This window comes from Schistocerca piceifrons, chromosome 2 (assembly GCF_021461385.2).
Source record: "Schistocerca piceifrons isolate TAMUIC-IGC-003096 chromosome 2, iqSchPice1.1, whole genome shotgun sequence".
In the NCBI taxonomy this organism is placed as follows: domain Eukaryota; kingdom Metazoa; phylum Arthropoda; class Insecta; order Orthoptera; family Acrididae; genus Schistocerca; species Schistocerca piceifrons.
Genome location: NC_060139.1, coordinates 562,276,661 through 562,299,653, shown reverse-complemented (window position 1 = coordinate 562,299,653; position 22,993 = coordinate 562,276,661). Strand labels below are relative to the sequence as shown.

The window sequence follows — 22,993 nt, the reverse complement described above, 5'->3', positions numbered from 1 at the left end:
CAAATGGATCATCACTAAGCTTTAGAGAAAAAGTACTTAGTGCGGTTGTGTACTAGACAGGGCGCAATTATGACAGTTACAGTAGAAGAGGAGGGAAAGGCAGTTTTGCAAAATATACAAGCTGTCTTGTTGATAAGAAGTGGGTTGAAAACCAGCGTTACTACAAATTGTCTTCACGTGTTCAGCAACTTCAGCTTTGACTCCGACTCTTTATCTTAGTGATCCAAATGTCAGAAAATTGGTTTACTTTGCATAGGATAAAGAACAGCCATTTATTCACCTTCAGGAACTTTGTATGGTGTTTCTGTTCTATTCACATATCTCCTACTCAGTATTTTAGCCGGAAAAAAGTAGTTCGTTTTTTGTTGCTGCGAACAACAACAAGACCATGTGATGAACCATCATATTTTGATGCTACAGTTCTAAGCATCGCAAAAATGGAATTGTTTCAATAGCACTAGGACACTACAAAATGAACTGTCATTGGTGCCTTGTCATGTTTTTAAGTGATCTGCAGTCCCATCTGATGATGATCTTAATATTAGGCACCAGCAATTGCAGTAGACAGTAAAATTATTTACATCAAATTTAATTTTGTTGGCTGGTAGCTATTTTATAAATTCTTTGTCTTAGCATGTTACTACACTCAAAACAACCTGCCACATACTGGACAAAATATTTTGTGTGGTTCCGTTTGTTATTATGTTGTTGAATAATGCTTCTTTTTCTTCAGATTTTACACTTACACATTAGTTATTCATAGCACAAAAATATGTGCGAAACTATTGCAGATGACTGGGATGATATCAGAGTTGGTACTGGCAACCTGGTATGACAGTATAGGTGGAATGGGTAAGAGAACTGGCATTCCCACATTTGCTCATCTGTGTCTGATCTATTGGGCACTCCATTTCTGGGTCATGCAGATAACTGGACTTCCCGTGTGGCATCATGTCAAGGGTGCATCTTGTCACTGGACCATTTTGGACTACTTTAGGTAACAACATGTAGACAATTGGGTCAGCATAGAGTCCCCTGTATTATAACATTTACAGTGTTGGCTGTGCAGGATGTCACTTACAAGCTAAATGCAGGACAAAAATAAGTCAGTGGTCTGCCATACCATCCAGAACAAACACCTCAGAATGATGTTCAGAAACCAATGTCTCATATGTGTACTTCTGCTCACTGTATGTCATAAAGGTGGAGCTCAGCACTGGTGCCTGAACACTGATGTTCATTGGCGGTTCAGTTCGATTGCTAGTGCATAGTTTGAGGAAGAGGCAAAGACACAAGGATCTTGGAAGTCCTCGCAGATCATCTGACTTACTGAGTGCATTCGGAACGTTTTTGAATGAGATGTGTACACGTCAGTCTCGTCCTGATTAATCTCTCTGAGTTATGGGCAATGGGTAACAGTAGTACATCAGGATGCCCCCCTAATACATTTGGTATCTTCTGAAATTTGGATCATTATGTGTGTCTGCCATTATTGGGGCGAAGATTGGTGCCTACAAGCTGTTGGTAGGTATTTCTGATTTGGCTGCTCTTTAGTGATTGTATAATGTATTGTAAAGTATATAGTAGCCAAAAGCTCACTAGACAAAATGAGTCACCCCCTTAAAAGAGCAAACTGGTTGCTTTGAAGTACTGCAGAGGGCATAGAACTGGTTCCTGGTGGTCATGTGTCACTCTACTGCTGACATATATTTTGGGTGTAAAATGTGTGTATGTGCCAATAGCTTCTATAGAATTAACATTGAGAAATGCTTGACTTTAAAAATGATGGAAAGGCAGAAAGGATATGGTTTGTTTGGACAGTGTGTCTATCAACACATGCTAAACAGAGTTGCCTGACTTACTGGAGTGTGATTGAGGACTATGCCATGTCTGCCAGGAATGATGTACCACTGGCAGCCTTGTAACACCACATAAGCACAGTGGCTGTAACAAATATCCCAGCCAAGAGGGAACAGAGAAGAGTGCCACACTCTTACCAGTGACAGTTTCACACTTGACAGGAACTGCTGCTGTCAGTCATACTCAACCGTTTTCCTAGTCAGCATTGCAAATGACTCTGCATGCAGTGGACATCTGTAGGTGAATACCTCCCAAAATACCATTGCTTATGATAACACAGAGCTGCACATAAACAAAATGGGAGAAACAACACAGAGACTGGGCAGTAGCTGACTGAAGGCATGTAATCTGGTCCAGGACTATTTGAGACAACAGGTAAAATACCTGTCTATGGGATCAAATCATCAGTGAAAGACTTCAGCTGGATATGTAAGAAATGAAGAAACTTGTGGCCACTCTTCCTCACTGTACTGAGTCCAGTATCAAGGCCAGGTGTGTGGTAGACAGTATTAGCATGATAGCTCCTGTGAGTGAAAAACTCTTTATACTGTGAACTTATCTAAGCAAACAGATACAGTACCACAATACATGACATGTACTCCTATACAGTGTTAATTATTTTTGCTTGCCTGTTTGATGACTTTTTGATCAGTGGTGTGCATATGATTTTCACCTGCCCTTGGCGTCCTGTTGGCAAGCAGGAGGGATCATTGCGTTTAGTTATCAGTGCACTCTTATGCTACTATTGGAGATAACCAGTGTGTACAATGGTTCGCCTGCCCAAGTGACCTCTTATTATGCTTTGAGCATTCAATGATAGTATCACTGCACATTGTGTTGTGTGGTAACTGTAGTGTGCTACACTTTGGAGCAAAGTCAGTTGGTGCTGATAATATGGTCTGAACAAGCAACATTACACCAATTGTGATAAAATCAGAGAGATAGCCAAAGTTTGAGAGCAGGACTCCATTTCTTGTGCTGCACATACAAACAATACACTTTTCTCATATTGCTGGCCTACCCCTCTGACAGCGGACAACACTGGGCACAACCATAATATCGTGATGTGAGGTGACTTCTCTACACATATTTGGGAGATGTTTGTGGATGGTATGGCTGCTCACCATTTTTAGTTATCCAGGATTGAACGGGTAATTGATTCGCTGCATAGAGGCAAACATATCCTATTTCAAAAGCCACAGTAGTCTATGAGAGCCCATGGTGTTGACCATGCAAGCTGACTGGTTTTCCCTGAATCAGATGTTTAAAGTACACTCTTCACATGCTGACATGTATAAAGCCCATTGCCAGTACAACTCGGGGGGAGATGGAGAAACTCATATGTCAGGCACCTGTAATCTGCCTGTGATCAGATGTACTGTCATGCTGACAGTCAGTCCAAGATCTGTCATATTACACACCAAATTATCTCATTTGTTATGGTTACAGTAGTGCACTCCCTCTCCAAGACAGCAGGTATCCCTTGCTCATATCTTCAACTCTTGTAGTCCTGTCTCCCTCAGATGCATGTAATATAATGGTATATTGATAATTTTTACTTTTTCAACTGTCTGACTACAACTGCATGAAACACAATTTTCATGCCATATGTATTTTGCATTTATTCTCTGCAGGGCATCTTCAGTGGCAGGTTGTGTGGGCGATTTTCTACTTATTATGTTTCTGTTTCATTTCTGGTGCCATTCCTCTTCTTATAATTGCCACTTGGGGTTTTCTCCACATTTCACAGCACTAGGAACTGAACACTTGCTTTAATGCTATGTTTTTGTTTCGTTGCCAACTGTCGGCAACACAAACTGAAACACTGCATAAAACAAATTTTCAGTTCCCAGTGCTGTGAAATGTGGAAAAATCTCCAAGTGGCAGTTATAAGAGAAGGAACGGCATCAAAAAAGGAACGGAAATGTAATATGCAAAAAATCGTCCATGCAACCTGCCACTGAAGATGCCTTGCAGAGAATAAAGGCAAAATGTGAATGGTATGAAAATTGTGTTGTATTCAGTTGTAGTCAGATGGTCAAAAAGTAAAAATTATCAATATACCGTAAATCTCTTGCTCATAATTGTTTTCACTGATAGAAAAGACTATTTCACAAATGAGTTGTGATACTTTCACACAGTAGCCAAATTGCTAGCCAACCAAGATACTAATTGCAGTTAAAATGTTTAATCATCATATAAAAGTTGAATAATAATTATCTCAGATTCCAACTTCTTCAATTCCTCATCTCTGAAAACAGCTTTATTGATGGAATCAAAACTATGCTGAAAATACAGAAAAATAGGTTATATTTAAGTGCTATAATTCATGCCAAACAACTAAAGCCATGAAAAACTGTACGGCAGAAGTAAAGCTTAGAGGACGGGTCATGAGTCATGCTTGCATAACTGAGTTGGTAGAGCACTGCCCACGAAAGACAAAGATTCAGAGTTCAAGCCTTTGTCCATTACACAGTTTTAATCTGCCAGAAAGCTTAAAGTAAAGCCTTATTCATAAATTTCAAATTAATGCTATTTGAATTATGAGGGCACATAGAAGTGCAATAGCTCTGAAACATTTCTAAAATATAGTAGTTGCCTGCACAGATCAACATTTGTTAATTTTCTACACTGTTCTTCAAATTTTATCTATGTTGACTTCAAACACTGCCCATGAAAAATGCTGGAAGCAAATATCTAAGAACTCCAGCTACTTTTCTACATGGTTGATTGATGAATCATAAGAAACCATTCTTAGGTGACTTCGAATTCCAACCCTTAGCAGGAAGGCAGTAAATCAAATGTCCATAGACTTTTGTCTTCTCTTGGTGCTGTATTTGTAGATAAACAGTATCAAAAGAGCCGTCATTTCTGTATACCATTGTTATAGCCTTTATTTTTCTTTTTTATTTGTTAGGCACTTCAGTGCAATGCACCACATGCTCAAGTGGTCTTTGAACTGCAGAGCTGAAGCTCCTTTCACAGTAACTTACCTGTCATGCAGTAGTTGAATTGCAACCTTTGTCATGTTGTTTGTAGAATCAGCTCACAAAATATTTCTCATAAAGGAAGTGGTTGTGATAGTCACAGATGTCGTCACTATGAAAAAGAGAATTGATTCCAGCCAATAATTAGTTCTCAGCTTTCTGTTGCTTTTGCAAAACACTTCCAGATGAACCTGAGAACTTTTTCAGGTTCAGTTATGTGTCACTGATACCTGTTTACTGAAATCTTTACAGGGTTAAATAGCATTTTTACAAATGTTGGACGCCAATGTGGGGGAAAGTTACAGAAAGAGAAAGTGTGTATGACTCTAGAGGAAGCACAAAATAAATGTAATATTCCTCCATATTTTGGTTTGGCATCAAGATGATAGAATGTAATATTTAGAATCCAGTTTTGACTGTATAAATACTGAAGTGTTGATACCCCATTCATGAACCTTTTGTTGAGTCTGGGAGTGGCAGTTGTAGGATTTCTTCCTTGTACAGTGAACTATGTCATGTAGTATGCCCTTAACATATACAGACAATCAGCCACATTATTATTATGAGATTTGTTACCTCAGATTATGTTCATAGAAACACTTGGATTTGTTGGGGATGTCTAAGATTTGCAAAGGGTCACAGACTTATTTATATGAAAGGACAGCATTTTAATCCAGATACAGCATCATACATGGGGATAATTTTGGACTTACTAGTGGTTGATATGAGCAGCACTGTGCAGATCATGTATTAATGTTTGAGCAGACAGCATTAGTTGCAGTTTTCACAGAAAATGTCTTGGTTATCTGTGAGTAAACACCACCCAATAAAAGCTGCAGTAATACCCATAACAGCATTTACTTCAGGCTGGTACATCTCTCAGAAAAGAAATATGGAGGGTTTCAGTTTCTTGGCTGGATATTCAAGAATAATTCAGCTTGTTGTGGAAGACTGCTTACAAAATATCTGTATGTTGTTTATGAGAGTACTGTGTGGAACCTGTATCATATTACATTTGTGTGGGATATTGAATTTGTATAAAGAAGGTTGGCACTTGTGATTATAGGCTAGTTAGAAAAGGGTTGCAGAATGAGTACCTTCACTTTGGACTGCAAAGATAAAATTGAAGTGGTCAGTGGAAGGAAGTCGTAATGCACAAGCACACATTTTAACTGTGTGTCATATTTTGGTTAAGTTAAAAAGACAAGAACAGAAACACAATCAGACAACTCAATTTATATAGTAGACAGCACTAGACAGTGTTACCACAGATTACAGGTGCAGTGATACTACCATTGGATGCTCAAAGCATAGTAAGAGGTCACTTGGATGGGTGCACCATTTTACACACTGGTCATCACCAATTGTGGCATAAGAGTGCACTGAAAACTAAATGAAATGATCCCTCCTGCTTGCCAACAGGACACCAAGGGCAGGTGAAAATCATGTTCACCCCATTGATCAAAAAGTCACCCAAAAGGCAAGCAACAGAGTTACTCTCATATGGAGGCTGTTTGTGTGGGGTGAAATGAAAGCTCTGAAGTGTCTGCCATCGTCTCTCATTGGCAAACAATACAGAGACTTTTTTTTTAAAATTAGTACTACATTGTGAACAAAATTTGTGTGTAATAATACTGCTTGGTAAATAATTAACACTGTTGGAAGTTCATGTCATGTATTGTGGTACTGTATCTGTTTGCTTAAATAAGTTCACAGTATAAAGAGTTTTTTCACTCACAGGAGCCATCATGCTAATACTGTCTACCACCACCTCTGGCCTTGATAATGGACTCAGTACAGTGAGAAAGTGTGTCCACAAGTTTTTTCATGTCTTCCATATCCAGCTGAAGTCATTAACAGATGATTTGATCCCATAGAGGCATAAGTTGTAGGGACGTTTATAGTTATATTTTACCTGTTGTCCCAAATAGTTCTGGACCTCTATAAGATGAAGTTCATTCAAGGTATGCAGGGTGCTACACTATTCGTCACACAGCATGTATGCATGCAGTGCAATAAATGCAGTTTTTATTTTGGAAGACACGAGTGTCCACAACATACTCGTCACGAACATGTAGGATAAAGTGTAGCACTTGGTCACCGAAAATGTTGAAACACACATCTTACTTCATTTTCAAGGTAAACTGAATGAGTGAGCCAGTCATGGTATGTGACATCTGCAAATTATCACATGACCACTTCTGGCCTGCACTATATACTCCACACATTTAGTTATAGGCCTCATTGGGCCTTTGGTTCAATTGACACCTTGCACCATATGATGAGAATCAAAATCATGACCTGTTGGACCACATTACATGCCTTCAGTCAGCTACTGCCCAGTCTCTGTGTTGTTTCTCCCATTTTGATAATGTGCAGCTCTGTGTTGTTATCATAAGCAATGGTTTTTTGAGAGATACCTGACTACAGATGCCCACTGCATGCAGTTCCCTTTGCAGTGCTGAGTTGGAAAATGGTGAGACGGACCTGTATTGACTGGCAGCAGCAGTTCCTGTCAAATGTGAAACTGATTGTCACTGGTAGTGTGTGGCACTCTTCTCTGTTGGTTGTATATGTGTTCCAGCCTGTGTTTATGTGATGTTACAAGCTTGCCAGTGGTACATTATTCTGGTAGACAGGGCAGATAGTCCGCATTCACATTCCAGTAAGTCAGGCAACTCTGTTTAGCATGTGTTCATAGACACATCCAAACACATCATCTCCTTTCTGCCTTCCTGTCATGTCTAAAGTAGACACATTCTCTGTTAATTCTGTGGAACCAGCTGGCACATTCACACACTTCACAGCTATGACATACATCAGTTGTGGAGGGTCACATGTCTAGCAGTAGAAATAGAACTTAATGTTATCAATGTGTGATGCATTTGAAAAAGAAAACAACAAAATTTGTGATCAAACTACTCCATATTAACTGTGAAGTACATGTCATGGTGTACTTCCCACTCCACTCTGTATTAAGGTTAATTCTGGTTCTATTCACTTATGGAGCTTTGGCAGAATGATTGCTTGAATGCCTCTGTGTGTGCTTTAATTAATCTAATCTTGACTTTATGGTCCCAAAGAGCCTGATACATTGGGGGTGTGTGTAAATATCAATATTCGTCGGCACTGGTTCTTAAAATTTTGTCGTATGCAAGTTGTCACCGGGTAGTTGTCATTTGTTGTCAAGTTTGTGCCTGTTCAGTTTTTCAGCATCTCTGTGATGCTCTCCTGTTCTGTGATAACCTGTGCTGCCCTTCTTTCTGTATGTTCAATATTTCCTGTTAGTCCTATTTGGTATGGTCCAACACACTTGAGAAATATTCTAGGATGGGTCAAAAAAGTATTTTGTAAGCAATCTCCTTTGTACACTCAATGCATTTTCCTAGTACCTTACCAGTGACACAAAGTATTTGCAACTTGTCTTGCCAAATAAACATGCTTTTATCGGAATCCAGAGCAATACACTGTAATTGATTAACAATTAAAAGTGCTACTGTATAACCATGCCCAATCTCTGTGCTCTCTTGAAATGGTAGTTTGTGGGACATTAAAGCTAATTTTGGCTTTGGATACTTTGCTGCATTATCAATTTACTATGAAATATTTAAAAATGTTAACTGCAGACCTGGGTTACTGAGAGGTTTGTGGCCCAGGTCATGACCTGTTGTGTTCTTAAATTTGCCTGCGCTGTTTGACACGAATTTCGTGATAGTCTCTTCACAGATCTGTGGTCAGCCCCTCTCTCCATTAGTATATATTCAGGTAACACTCTGGTTTTACTTACCTCAATGTTGGTACTGTGTTAAACTGTAACAAGAAAGAGTTGTATGGCACATCAACTTGCCAATGAACGTAAATCTGTTTGTACATAATTTTGTGGAAATTTATAGGATGAAACATGATTATTGTAAAGTGCCATCCCTCTTTAATATTTCTATAAACTTGAATACATTTTAACTGAGAGTGATGTGGTGGAAATATTGAGTTGATGATTGAAATATTGATCTGATCATTGTCATTTCAGATTTACAGAAATCAATGCCGATTAATACCAGATTGTTTTCACCTTTGCGAGATATTTGTGTGCTGGACCTCATTAAGGCAATCAGCAAAAGAGCTCACACCAGTAACCAATCAAGACAGCACACTTCTTATACATATGGTGCAATTTCAAATACAATGGTGTTTTGTGAAGAAACATCACACAGCTCGAAAAAATTACTTTTTGTTCACATTGGATAATTGAACTGTAACCTTAATTCCCTGTAAATAATCATAATGGGAAGTGACAAGTTCATATACCTTAACCCTAGTCCAAAATAAACAGCATTTTCCACGTAATAAAACTATCTTGTGCTGATCACAAGATTAATAGCAAGGGCAATTTCCTGGCATACAAGCCTTTGTATTGCATGTCATAGACTGGAATAAATTCTGTCACACTGTTTCAAAGAGAGTGCACATTTCACTGATAACTTCTTGTCATGTCACTTGGTGTATGAGTCTGAATAAACCATCTCATCTCCACACACATTCAGTCGGTGATAAAATTTGGTAAATGTAGAGGCCAAGGAAGGATCAGCCTTCTTTGTTCATAGATGATCTCTTCAGTGTTTTGAGACAAATTATCATCATACAGAAGTATCACAGCAGAGTGGTATTACAAAAAAGAGACTTTTAGCCACAGTATGAATTATTAGATCTATGGTTAACTGATGAGAGACCAACCAGTGTACAGAGAGCAGAATTTTAGGTGGATCTTGGTGGCACCAAAAACCATGACAGGCACTCACTCAACGACTTGTTGAGCACGTATGTGACTTACTGTGAATCGATAAACCTCATCCTGAATTAACTATTTATCTTGTGTTAGAGGAATTTTGGTTGAAGATCAGTGAAAGTCACAACTTCGGGTAGTATCAAACTAACTTCTTCACAAGAGAAAGCAGTGTATATTGTTAACAGGTGCTCTGCTGATGTCTTATGACTGACTGAGGAATCTGTGAAAGGCAGATATGCCAGTCTTGGTCTCTTAAGAGAGTTATGTCTCCTATAATAAAGTTGTCAACAAATGTTAGCTGATGAACGACATCATGTTCACAAGACTGTAGTGATAGCTTGTTTCTCAGTGAGCTATTATTTATTGGACACTTCAAAAAATAAAAAAAAGTGTCATATCCTATGCCTAAAATATCAGAGAGTCAACTCGTACAAACACTTCAGTGAAACGAATGTAGGGATGTGAAATGGAATGATCACATGTGTTCAGTTGTAGATAAAGCAGGTGGTAGACTTCAGTTCATTGGTAGGATGCTGGGAAAATGTAATCAGGCTACTTTGCTTACTATAATAATCATGTCACCCATCGTAGAATGTTGCTCAAGTGTCTGGGGTCTATACCAAATAGGATGAATGGGGGACATTGAATGCATGCGAAGGACAGCACATATGGTCACAGGTTAGTTTGACCCATGCAGGAGAGTAACAGAAATGCTGAAAACTCTAAACTACCAGACATTTGAAGTCAGACACCAACTAGCCAGCAAAAACCTACTTGCAGTGTCACATGAACCAGCATTAAGAGAATAATCAAGCAATATACTCAGTCCAACAATGGAAAATCCAGCATGGAATGTAACAATATTATGAAAAGTAAAGTTGCTACTCACCATATAGTGGAGATGCTGCGTCGCAGTTACGCACAACAGAAAGACAGTCACAACATAAGCTTTTGGACAACAAGGACTTTGTTGAAAATAATTGACCTGCGCACATGTCCCCCCTCCACGCACACACACACACACACACACACACACACACACACACACACACAAACTCACACACAAACTGCAGTCTCTAGTATCTGGAGTCAGAAGTGTGGCTTCAGCTGCAAGAGGCCGCAGAGTGTGCGCATGTATATTTTTTTTGCTGTGCCTATCTGCGACTCAGCATCTCCGCTATAAGGTGAGTAGCAATTTTTCTTTCTCAACATACTCAATCCCTTTCATATGGCTCCTATAGGATAAATCAGATGAATTACAGCACATATAGAGATTTTTAAGCAATCCTGAGTGAGAAGTGACTGAGAAGAAGCCTTTATAATTAGTACAATGTGAAATATCCTCAGCCTCGTGTTTCAGTTATTTGCAGAGTATAGGTGAAAGGTAGATGTAGATTTATACCTGATTATTTCTTTAAGACTGATAAGATGATGATAGCTTAAAAAATCTACAAGCTTTATTAAACTTGCTATTCAAAGTGAAAAAAATGCAAGTACAAATTGTAGGGATCATCTTGCACAGCTGATATTTCATTGGTACTGTCATCATACTGAAGTTTTTCCATCCACAGTGAAAATGAATTTTTGTTTCTCCTGATGAAATTAAATATTTCATAAAGGTGAAACTAATGAAATGACAGATACTGCGGAAACAATATTTTTCTACTGCATTGGTTTCTGTCTGTAAAAGTAATAATTGTTTGTAGCAGATTTAAATTGATGTTGGCAGAAAGGAAAAATTAAAAAGAATTACATGTAAGTGTTAAGAATTTTTCACATATATTATTTGTAATAAGTAATTATTAAATAGAAATGCCATTTCCTCAACATTGTTGAAAAGAATTAAATCGTTTTTCGTTTGTTTATACTTGTTTGTTTTAGCTTATATTGAAAGAAACAAGGTGAAGCAGGGGCAGCAGAAGATAAAAAAAAAAAAAAATCACACACATGTAATACATTTTGCTGTTTTATTGCATGTAGTGTTTTCAGAAGTGTTAAGTCCAAACCACACACAATGGTTGGTCCAGCCTTAACACCGACTCTGAAACACGCCCTACGCAATACTGCATACCCTTGTGGTGGCACACTGCCAGTGAATTCAAGGATCAAAAGGATTCACTGCTGTCATCTTTTTAAGTATCTATTTGTTATGTCGGTGAGACACCACATTCCCCATCTGTTGCTGTCTGCAGTAATTCAAGCTGTGTGACGTATAGTACAATTTGGCAGGTGCTACTCCAGAGACAAAGGGAAACCTGCAGTGATTCATGCAACACACATTAGGAATACGCATTGTTAGTCATGACATGTACTGATTTGTACCTAGGCATTTCAAATATATCATAATTTCTGACAGTTAAAATTATTAAAATTATACAAGTTAGTTGACAAATTCAATATCAAATAAGTAATTCCATTAAAGTATGTTATGGCATTTAAATTTTGTTATTACGTAGTATCTGTACCATGAATGATCATTATTTGTAAATAATGTTTTGAAATTGAATCACTAATGTATCACAGTTTCTTTGCATTGCTAGTTTAGTATGTGGAAAATGTTGTAAATGTCCTTTGAAAATAAAATTCAGATATGAGTGAATTTAACTCTGGGCATTTCCATATCCATTCTTATTGGCCAGCATGTGTTAATTTATTTTCTTAATGTTATTTTAGTTGATTTCTTCCAAACACATGTAAGAAAGGTTGTTGACAAACCTGAAAGCTTATATTAAAGCATAACATAAATAGAGTGGTATACATAGTTATTCTGTCTTTTAAAAAAAATATGAAAAGGATGGATTCCTACTCACCAACAAAGATGCATTATACTTCCAATGTCTCACTGTAGATTTTTTCCTATTTGGTTTAAAATAAAGTAAGAAATATTTATTTTCATGTTATGATTTTTTTGTTTGACCACTCCATGATAATATTCGGGGGTTGACACCTCAAAATGGTATGCAGAAGGAACATTACTGTACCTGTGCAATGAATTGAAAACAAGTATTACATGAAGGCATTCTTTTGAATTCACTTTTGCCAACTGTAATGCAATCTTTTCTTGTGAGGGCCTGAACACTAAAAGTTGTTACAAGATAAAGAAATTGGTGAGATATACAGGCTATTATTTATCTACTAATTTGATTAGCAGCCAAGGTTTTTCAAGCACTAAATCATTAGTGTCTACGATGGTTTTCATGGTGTGTCAATGCAATAAAATCTTAGTGGATTTCTTGCTGCAAAGATCAGGGGGAGCACAACATTTCTTGATCTCTATGTGCATGACATTTTGAAAAGGCTACTGTCTCTTTTCACCTACTATTGAAGATAGATAGATAGTGAGGGGGGGGGGGGGGGGAGAGAGAGAGAGAGAGAGAGAGAGAGAGAGAGAGAGAGAGAGAGAGAGAGAGAGATATTGGGGGGGGGGGGGGGGGGCGCTTTCCCAAAAGTCATGCTCATACTTTTGTGAGAGAGAGAGATATGGGGGAGGGGCGCTTTCCCAAAAGTCATGCTCATACTTTTGTGGACTGGCAAGACAGCCAACCACTAGGAAGGGAGGCCGAAGGGCACGCGTTTAAGCTCACGCAGGCTGGCGTGAGGTCTGGAACACTTAAAGTTGAGTCTAGTAAAAAAAGTACGTAGCTTCTGGAATACTTAACTTTAATCCATAATTGGTGAACATCGGTCTGACGGTATATGCATCACAAGATAAATAGCAAATGATAATGGCACCTTGCTAGGTCGTAGCAAATGACATAGCTGAAGGCTATGCTAACTATCGTCTTGGCAAATGAGAGCGTAATTTGTCAGTGAACCATTGCTAGCAAAGTTGGCTATACAACTGGGGCGAGTGCTAGGAAGTCTCTCTAGACCTGCCGTGTGGCGGCGCTCGGTCTGCAATCACTGACAGTGGTGACACGCGGGTCCGACGTACACTAACGGCCCGCGGCCAATTTAAAGGCTACCACCTAGCAAGTGTGGTGTTTGGCGGTGACACCACACATACTATGATCTTACGTGGCAAGGAACACATGATGACTTTATTAACTGTTTTGCAAATGATTATATGAAAGATTTTATGTGAGTTGAAATCTGAAGAAGAAATTCTACGAGATCGCCAAGTGATGAAATGCTTGTTAACAGACTGTATGAATGATGAAGAGAGACACATAATGTGTTCCTGTGAGTGTCAGGATGTGGAACATTTCAAGAATGGTGCATTCGTCTTAAAAGCAGCATTTAGAGCAGATAGTTATGTTGAAGAAAGTCTGTAGAGACAAATGTTTGACAATGAGCCACTAACCAAGCATAGAACGATCATCAGGCAATATTTTCTGTAGGAGAAAAAGAGTAAAAACATGAAATATCATCATGTAGATAATGTACTGAGTTAATAAAATGTTTCTAAATATATACACTTAGCTTTACAATAAGGTTACTCTGTTAATGACAGCCAGCCTGTAACTTTAACCATCCTGTCCATACCCATTTAGTTAAATATTCAACTTTTTCTCTGAGTTAATCAATTGTACAAAAGATTTGAAACTAAAACACAAGAAACTTTATTTCGATTTAGACAGCTGGCATATTCATGGCTCCTGTAAAGACATTAGCTTAATTTTGGTTGCTGTTGTTTGAAATGTATTGTAAACTGAGTTCTGTGTGCTCCACTTATGACTATTAATTCTTCAATAAAAGGTGTAATAATTTTGAATTGCAGGTGAAATGCCTGAAACATCAAATGAATCGTCCTCGCCTTTGATTGGAGTGATAAATGAAGGCACTGATACTGCAAGTTTTGTGGTGAGTTTTTAAGTCTCTGTTCAGTTGCCCATAGGAATTTTAATTTTATATCTTTTGGGAAATATGTTTCTCTGATAGAGCACATATTGACAGGTTATCTCCCCAGACACTGCAGAGGAAATTGCATATCATTCCATAAAAGTTAGACATATATGCCCACGCGATGGCTGGCAAGAACAGGATCCAATGGAACTTATTGGAGCTGTTAGAGAATGTATCAATAAAACTATTCTCAAAATGGAAGCACAGAATATTGACAGCCGTAGGATAGTAACAATTGGAATTACAAATCAAAGGGAGACTGCTGTTCTATGGCATTCAGTCACAGGGCGGCCACTTTTTAATGCAATTGGTAAGTTTTTCTGATTGAGATATGTGTTTGTACTGACCTTTTCTTCAAATAAAGTGGAGAAAAAGGAAAAAAATAATAATTTTTTACACCAAGACTGGAATTTTTGAAAGGCTATGGCAACATTAGTAAATGTTCTATTTTTATGTTCTGCAATAAAAACATAGGTAGCAGCATACTTTCCTCTCACTATCTTGTAAGTATATCTTGATGTGACCTTTGTTATATGACTGCGCCTTTACATTTCATTATTTGTATTATTGCCTTAGAGGGAGCAGAGGGAGTCTTTATCTGCAATTCCAAGATTCACCACTGTTTTTTATATTATATTCAGAGCAGTTGCAATTACTTATATTGTTTGATTGATCATTATTATCTTTCACTACAGTGCTTTTGTTTCTGATTTGGATTTTATAGTATTATTAGAATGCATAGTACAGTAGACTCTCAACTATCCAGCCTACTTCATTAATATTATAATAATACTTCTCTGTGATAAAATGAGGATGATGTACTGTACTTTTCTGAAGTTTTAGCAATTGCTACAATGCTTTGTGGCCTTTCAAAATGTTGGGTGTCTTTCGTTCTTTGGACACATTTAGAATGACAGTTATAAGATACATACTGTGTTGTTAATATGGAATAAATTATCGAAAGCACTCTTCAGTGAACAGTTCTTCACAAACAACAGTGAACACGCAGAGGTCAGCTCTGTTGGCAGCTCTGTGTTCCTTGTTTCTTCAGCTGCATATCTGATGTGTTCCACACCTACTACAAGCATCTCATGGAACAAAAACTGAATAAAATCTAAACATCCAAGGTGTGGTCATTGTTAAATTGTTGTTTTGTACAATCCATTGTGTTTTAATTAAAGATTCCAAAGTGTGTGGTAAGCAAAAACAGTTTGTAGTGATTATGGATCAGAAACTATTTGCTGTAATGCAATTGGATTCTGGGGTAACAGCCAAAATTATTGCTTTGGAGCTACAGGTAGGAAAATGACTGAAAGAAAACTAGTGTGCTTCCCAAGCTAGTGTAAGTGGAATAAAGGGAAGGAAGAAAATGCTGAAAAGTAAGCATAAAGAAGTTGAGGCAGCTTTATTTTTGTGGCACAAACACTTAAGAGGAGAAGGTTTGCCCTTTACTGGGGCAGTATTGCAGGAATAAACATTGCAGTTTCAGCAACAGTTAGTAGGAGCAGTTTCAGCAACAATTAGTAAGAGATGATTCACAATTTATTGCCAGTAATGTATGGTTGGATTGACAGAAAAACTATTTGGTATTCGCCAGATTACTATTAGTGAGAGGCTTTATCCATTGGCCAAGAAGCTTCCAGAGTTAATTGACGAGGAGGTAATATCTGGCAAACCATTCTACAACTGCAATGATGGCTGTTTAAATTAAAAGGTGTTCCCTACGAAAATTCTTGGTTCAGAAAAGGAAGCTGCAGGACCCACATATGAGAAAAGTAACAAATGAGTTACCATAGTGGCTTTCAGTAATACAACTGACAACCAGAAGCTTTGGCTTGCTGTAGTAGGGAAGTAATGAAAGCCTAGAGCTTTCAAAAACCTAAAAAATCATGAATCACAGCTCCTACATTACACTCATCCAAAGCAAGCATGAATAAAATAGTAACCTCTAAAACCTGGTTCCAAAATGAATTCATACCAGCTGTAGAGATGTATTTGAAAAGCAACAATTTATTGAGGAGAGCTCTACTGCTTCTTGATAACGTTGCCTCACATACTGCCAGTGGTGAAGTCACTGATGAAAGCATCATTTTTACCACCAAATGGGGCTTCTCTTTGTCAACTGATGGTGTAGGACACCCTTGAAAAACTAAAGTAGTAGTATCACCACTTTCTCCTCAGTTCATTAAAATCAGTGATTGATGATGATGAAGACTGTAACCGTTCTTGCGAGATGTCATAAGATGGTTGGCCAAAACTTAGTAAGAGATTCCAAACATATCACTTCTACGTCCTCAGGTGGGCATTTTAACACTGAATCCTTGTCTGAAACAGAAGTCAAAGATGGAAACAATCATATCATTTCATTGCTCAAAAATGTACCATGCAGCCAGAATGTCAATGTAAAGGGTGTCACAGAATGGATGGCAAATGGTGACGTTGTTGAACTGACAAAGATATTGTAGAAATGGTGATACTAGGGAAAGTAACGCAAAGGAGGGGGCAAACATAGGTGACAGGAGAAATCTCATCTGGCATTCAGAGGACTTAAAGATGATTGAAGCAGTGCTGCAGTACATTAGTGAGCAGCGGGAAGCAAAGCTATCTGCTATCATTTGTTTACATAAGTGGAGGGATATTTCAGCAAGGAAGAGGACTCTAGGAAAGAAACAGTCATCTATGAAAGCCTTTTTGTTAAACTTGGCATTTTACATGTGCATAATCGCACTTTCATACTTTACAATGCAGATCATTTTATGTTTCCTGTAATAATTTTTGATTGTGCAGTATGCATGTAAAACACACTTGTAACTAAGGTGTATTATGTAAGAAATCAGAAAAGTTAATAATATGGATCTTGCTATAAAAAGGATGATGTTTTGAACGTTATGGCTACGTTCAAAACAGAGAATTTGTAGAACTTTGGCCTCTCTGGCTTTTTTGTTGCACAGCTTGACCTTCTGCTACATTAGGCTGGACAGTCGAGAGCCTACTGTACAAGTGCCCCAGAAAATTGATATTGAAATTAAAAAAATTATTTCATATCACTGTTACTCTTCCTTTTATTTGCACATCCAATGGCATTCAAAACATTTTCTACTTTCAGCATGGTCAGATATCCGTACAGCTTCAATAGTAGATCATGTTTTGGCAAGAGTTCCTGACAACAGCAAGGATGCTTTGATGCCATTATGTGGACTTCCAATTAGCCCATATTTTAGCGCACTGAAAATTAGGTGGTTGATAGAGAATGTACCTGGAGTGAGAAAGGCAATTAGGGAACAAACATGCATGTTTGGCACAGTAGACTCCTGGATAATATGGGTAAGATTCAGAATTGATTTTATCCTTGTTGCATAAATCCATGCTTCACAGTCAAGGGCAACATGTTGCCTAATGCACACAAGAAATACATTCACAGCATTTTATTTACTCATTGTATCTAAAATTACTGATGCTATGTATTTGGTGACATGACACATCCACAGATTTTTGGACACTACTGAAAAACTACGTACTAGGTTGTCAGTCATCCTGTAACTTTTATCATTTTTTTTATCTGCTTATAGTCACTTGATCTCAAAGTCAGCATCTGATGTTTGAAAAATTCACTGTTTTCAATATCATTCTGTTTTATAGAATGGGTACATGTAAATGCAGTACAAAGCTCTTTTTAATGTGTGTTACATCAGCTGACCATATTTATTTCGCTGTTACATTTTCAAAGAAATTGAACAAAAGAGAAGATTCACTTTCATAGATAGCTGTTTGCATTAAGGTTCTACTTCCAGGACAGGGGGCTGCACCAACCCTGGATTGAATCTTTCTGGCAGATTAACAACAAGGGTCAGAGAGCCGACCTCCCTGGATGTGGTTTTTAGGTGATTTTCCCCTATTCCACTAGGAAATACTGGGCTACTATCTAAATACTGTTCCAGTTACATGATTTGCAAACATTTAGAAACCTTTCCCACTTTCCCTCGTTTTCATGTGAATGACACTGCATGCTGACAGTTGAGGTACACGTATTCCAAGAAAAAGAAGAAGAACAGGAAAGAGTTGCTGAACAGACACACTTTCTTCTTCTCATTTCCTAAGCCAGACATTATAATATGCTAACTAGCAATCTGCCCAAGCTTCACAAGTAGCACAAAGTATCTACAGCCAGATGACTTACACACACAAACCTTGCTGCTTGTGAATCAGTCTAGAAGTAAAAGCTGTATCAAAATTACTACAGTAGTTCCTGCAATTATCCATCACATACAGACTGCAAAATGTGGCAGTGGAGATCAAATTGTAGCTTAAATTATAGTATGTATACATGTGTAAAAGCAACCTTCAGGGATCTCATTTTATGTAACACTGGGCTTTGAACAAGAATGAAAGCCCTGCTGTAAATTGGAAGTAATATTCATTTCAAACTGATGGTTTTTATGGAATACATGTTTTGAAACTCTTATCTATATCTGAGATTTTGACCAGTGGCATTGGTATTAAAAATAAATTGTGGAAAGTTGGACAATTCTTATCAGTCTAGCCAGCATATAAATTAGAATGCTTTTAAAAATGATTTATGTCATTTCTGAAAGTATTTGACTTTTTTCATCAGACCAGTGGGCCTGTCCATAATCATCATCTTTGAAACTGGTATACTGAAATGTATTTGTTGTTGGATATTTTAATCCATACAGGTTACAGATTCACCCACTGAATATGTGCCAACAAATCTATATTCAAATGCATAGTTCATTGTAAAACTCAAAAAAATTAAGTGGCATTCGGTACAGACAAAATTATTCTAAATGTGTTACATTGTTTTGAAGAAAATAAATTCATTTTCCCTCACTTCTCAAAATTCTTTACCATTTTTGTTCAATGTATTGCAGAATTTGACTGGTGGCAGTGAAGGTGGTTTGCATATAACAGATGTGACAAATGCTTCTAGGACAATGCTTATGAATATAGAAACTCTTCAGTGGGATCCAATACTGTGTAGGTATGTTTCATAAGTTGCTTAAGGTTAAATACAAATGGGATGCTGAAAGCTTTTAGCTTATACACAATTCAACTTCTGTTTCCACTTCCTACATGGAGCAGGTATTATTTACATTCACTAAACAGAGTGAGCTTCCCCTTGTTTATTGAAAAGTAGGGCAGTACACATTTCCAAGTATGATATATGTAATCGAGGTCACCCCTATGCTGTGATTGTCTTTGTTTCATGAAAGTTTGAAACTTACAGCAATATTCAGAGAATTTGCTCTACACTTCTCTGAAGTCTGCGCATACAGACTATGCAGATCAAAACTGCACTGCAATCATAGTAGGAGCTCTGCATAACTTGAGGCTTACTCACTCTAGACTTTTCCACAATCCAATGTTGAGCAAGAAAATTACTGCTGTGAGTCAATTGATGAAAGGAAATATATGAAAAATGATTTGTACCTCCAATTGATTCAAATAATGTATTAATCAGTCCTCAGTATCAAAATAATATAATCTACTGTGCACTTAGAAGTTTAGCTGTGCACTGTGTAATGAGCAACATTTTTCATATAAAAGAAGAATGCAAACATCACTTTACCTCCAGATGTAGGTGTGTTGAATGTCTTTGTGAACAATATTTCATACCTAGTGAAGATGTAGTGATAATTATACAGAGGCTGTGAACAGCATAAAAGAAACAAAAAAGAAAAAAAAGAAAAAAAAGAGAAAAAAACTGTCTGCCTTGAGGCATGTAAGTGTGTACAGTTTCTTGTTGAAGTTCTCAAAAGGAGGAGGAAAAAAATTAATAGAAATTGTATGGAGCTTAAGCAAAAACTAAAACCTTTCAGCATTCTGATAAAAATGTTCAAAAATGAAAAGAGTGGAACTCTCTTGCTCTTACGTCAATCTGTAATCAATAAGTGCACAGAAAGATGATTAACTTTTCTTTGTGTTCTTACAGGTACCTGCAAATTCCTATGAACATATTACCTAAAATTCACAGTTCATCAGAAATATATGGGTATATAACAGAAAACCCACTACGAGGAATTCCAATATCAGGGGTATGTTCCATGAATATAAAAAATTATTACTGTATAGTGAATTAAGAATTCATTTGTGTGTGTGTGTGTGTGTGTGTGTGTGTGTGTGTGTGTGTGTGTGTGTGTGTGTTTTAAGTACATAGATAAAATATCAAATAATTTTTGTGTAACTAAATATGAGAGTAATGTTCAAGAGTTGTGATAAAATGTTAAGCTATGGACTTGTAATTGGTAAGAGTGGGGCTTAAATACCCATAATTCTTCTTGTTGTTTATGGGATATTAAACCTTAATCTTCTTTCTTCAATTTTTTTCTTTATTGGCACCTTGAATGCTGTCATTGATCCAAAATTTTTATTTTCTTTTGTTTCAGCTGGGGTAAGGGGGAGGGGGAGATAATGTAGATAAAAGGGGGGAACAAACACAAAGGCACCTAAGGGATGTTCCTAAAGTATGTAAATAGAAGTAGAGCCTTAACTCCAAATGTAAAGTAATTTTTTGTGCTTTTCTTCACAACATGTCCATATTTTAACACCACTTTTATGAGGGGTGTTCAGAAAGTATCAAACCTTTGGTTGGCAGAACTACATTAATTGTTTTGAAGAACTGTAATCCCCTTCACTGTTGTCTCCTTGGTAATGAACAAACTTCTGTCAAAACTTGGTTGGTTTTTGGAAACACTGCTAGAATGCATCTTTTGAATACAATTCCATTCTGTATGTTATCCCCTCTTGACTCAAATACTGTTATTTTCGGGGGCATTTTCATCTTCGAAAACATCCAGAAGTTACTTGAAGCAACTTCAGGGGAGTTGGGATCCTGGATAACCACAGAAATGTTTTATATGGCAAGGAAAATCTGAATCAGATATGCAGAATGGATTAGTGCATTGTCCTGACGCAGCTGTCAAGTTTTTGCTGCCCACGGATCCAGTTGTTTCCGTCACACAGCTTTGTGAAGGCAGTGAAGGACGTCCTTGTCATTTTCGTTTTTGATGGTTTGGTGTTGCATTGTGCACTCATAATGCACCACCCCATGAGATTTGAAGAAAATGTTCACCATGATCTTCACATTCCTGCAAACCTGCAATGCCCCCACCCCCGTTGAATGTATCAACTTTCGACTGTTATGATTTTCATCTTGGTTTCCAGATTCTATCTGTAATCTCTTCTCTCATTGCTCTGATCAGTGTTCAGAAAGTTAGGGTATACTGTTTGCTTTGTCCAGTGTGCCGTGTATGTTTCCAGGTAGTGCTACTTCTGCTCCATTGTCAGCAATTTTGGTATGAACTTTATCAGCACACTGCTTGTGCATATATGATTGGTTGAAATTCAATGTAATGATACAGTGCTTACTTCTATCTTGTTAGTTCTTGTACGGTGATGAGATGGTTTTCCATGACCAAATTCTGCACATACTCAAATTACATCACATTGCCCCATTAAGGCTCTACCTGTATGTGATTCAGTGGCCACTGATATGCAGCCATCTTTTGAGGTGATGGTATCACTTCTTTATCTGTGAGCTGCTCAGGCACAGCCACCAAAAGCCTGTTGAATGTTGCGAATGCTTTTGACTTGGATATCACCAGACATTTGGTGCAATTTGATGCAACATCACTGCTCATTTTGTTCAGTTATTTTACATCTTGCTGGTATTGTATGAGTGCTTCTTACAAATCCTCACTCACTCACAGACTGACAGATATTGTCTGGTGGTGGGAGGAAATTTGTCACTGCATGTGAATGTACCCCACCACATCTCCACCAAATGAAACCTGCTGCAGTTCATTGGTTTACACAGGGAAGGAGGTGGTTCTGAGTCCCAGACAGGCACAATAAAAAGACACAATTATAGCTTTCGGCTGTTAAGGCGTTTGTCAACACACACACACACACACACACACACACACACACACACACACATGACTGCAGTCTCAGGCAATTGAAACCACAATGCAAGCAGCAGCACCAGTACATGATGGGAGTGGTGACTGAGTGTGCAAGGAAGAGGCTGGAGCGGGGGGGTGGGGGATAGTATGGTGGAGATGGCAGGCAGCGAAGTGCTGCAGGTTAGACTGAGGGCAGGGGAGAGGTGGGGGGAGGGGGAAAGTAGCGGATAAAGAGAGAAATAAAAATATTGGGTATGGCGGTGGGATGACGGATATGTAGTGCTGGAATGGGAAGAGGGAGGGGCTGGATGGGTGAGGACAGTGACCAACAAAGGTTGAGGCCAGGAGGGTTATGGGAACATAGGGTGTATTGCAGGGAAAGTTCCGACTTGCGCAATTCAGAAAAACTGGTGTTGGTGGGAAGGATCCATATGGCACAGACTGTGAAGCAGTCATTGAAATGAAAGATCATGTTTGGCAGTGTGTTCAGCAACAGGATGGTCCACCTGTTTCTTGGCCACAATTTGTCGGTGGCCATTTATGCAGACAGACAGCTTGTTGGCTGTCACGCCTACATAGAATGCAGCACAGTGGTT

The 22,993-nt window shown here is 38.0% G+C and overlaps 1 protein-coding gene across 1 annotated transcript in view; it reads left to right on the top strand.

Annotated features, from left to right (window-relative positions):
- The window catches only part of LOC124774905 (glycerol kinase-like), a gene marked incomplete in the record, with an annotated part of 266,395 nt that overhangs the window by 195,397 nt on the left and 48,005 nt on the right, over positions 1-22,993 (top strand). The window contains 5 exon segments of the mRNA XM_047249576.1: positions 14,351-14,433; positions 14,527-14,785; positions 17,582-17,799; positions 19,365-19,474; positions 20,426-20,528. Of these exon segments, the coding sequence (XP_047105532.1) occupies positions 14,356-14,433; positions 14,527-14,785; positions 17,582-17,799; positions 19,365-19,474; positions 20,426-20,528 (768 nt within the window).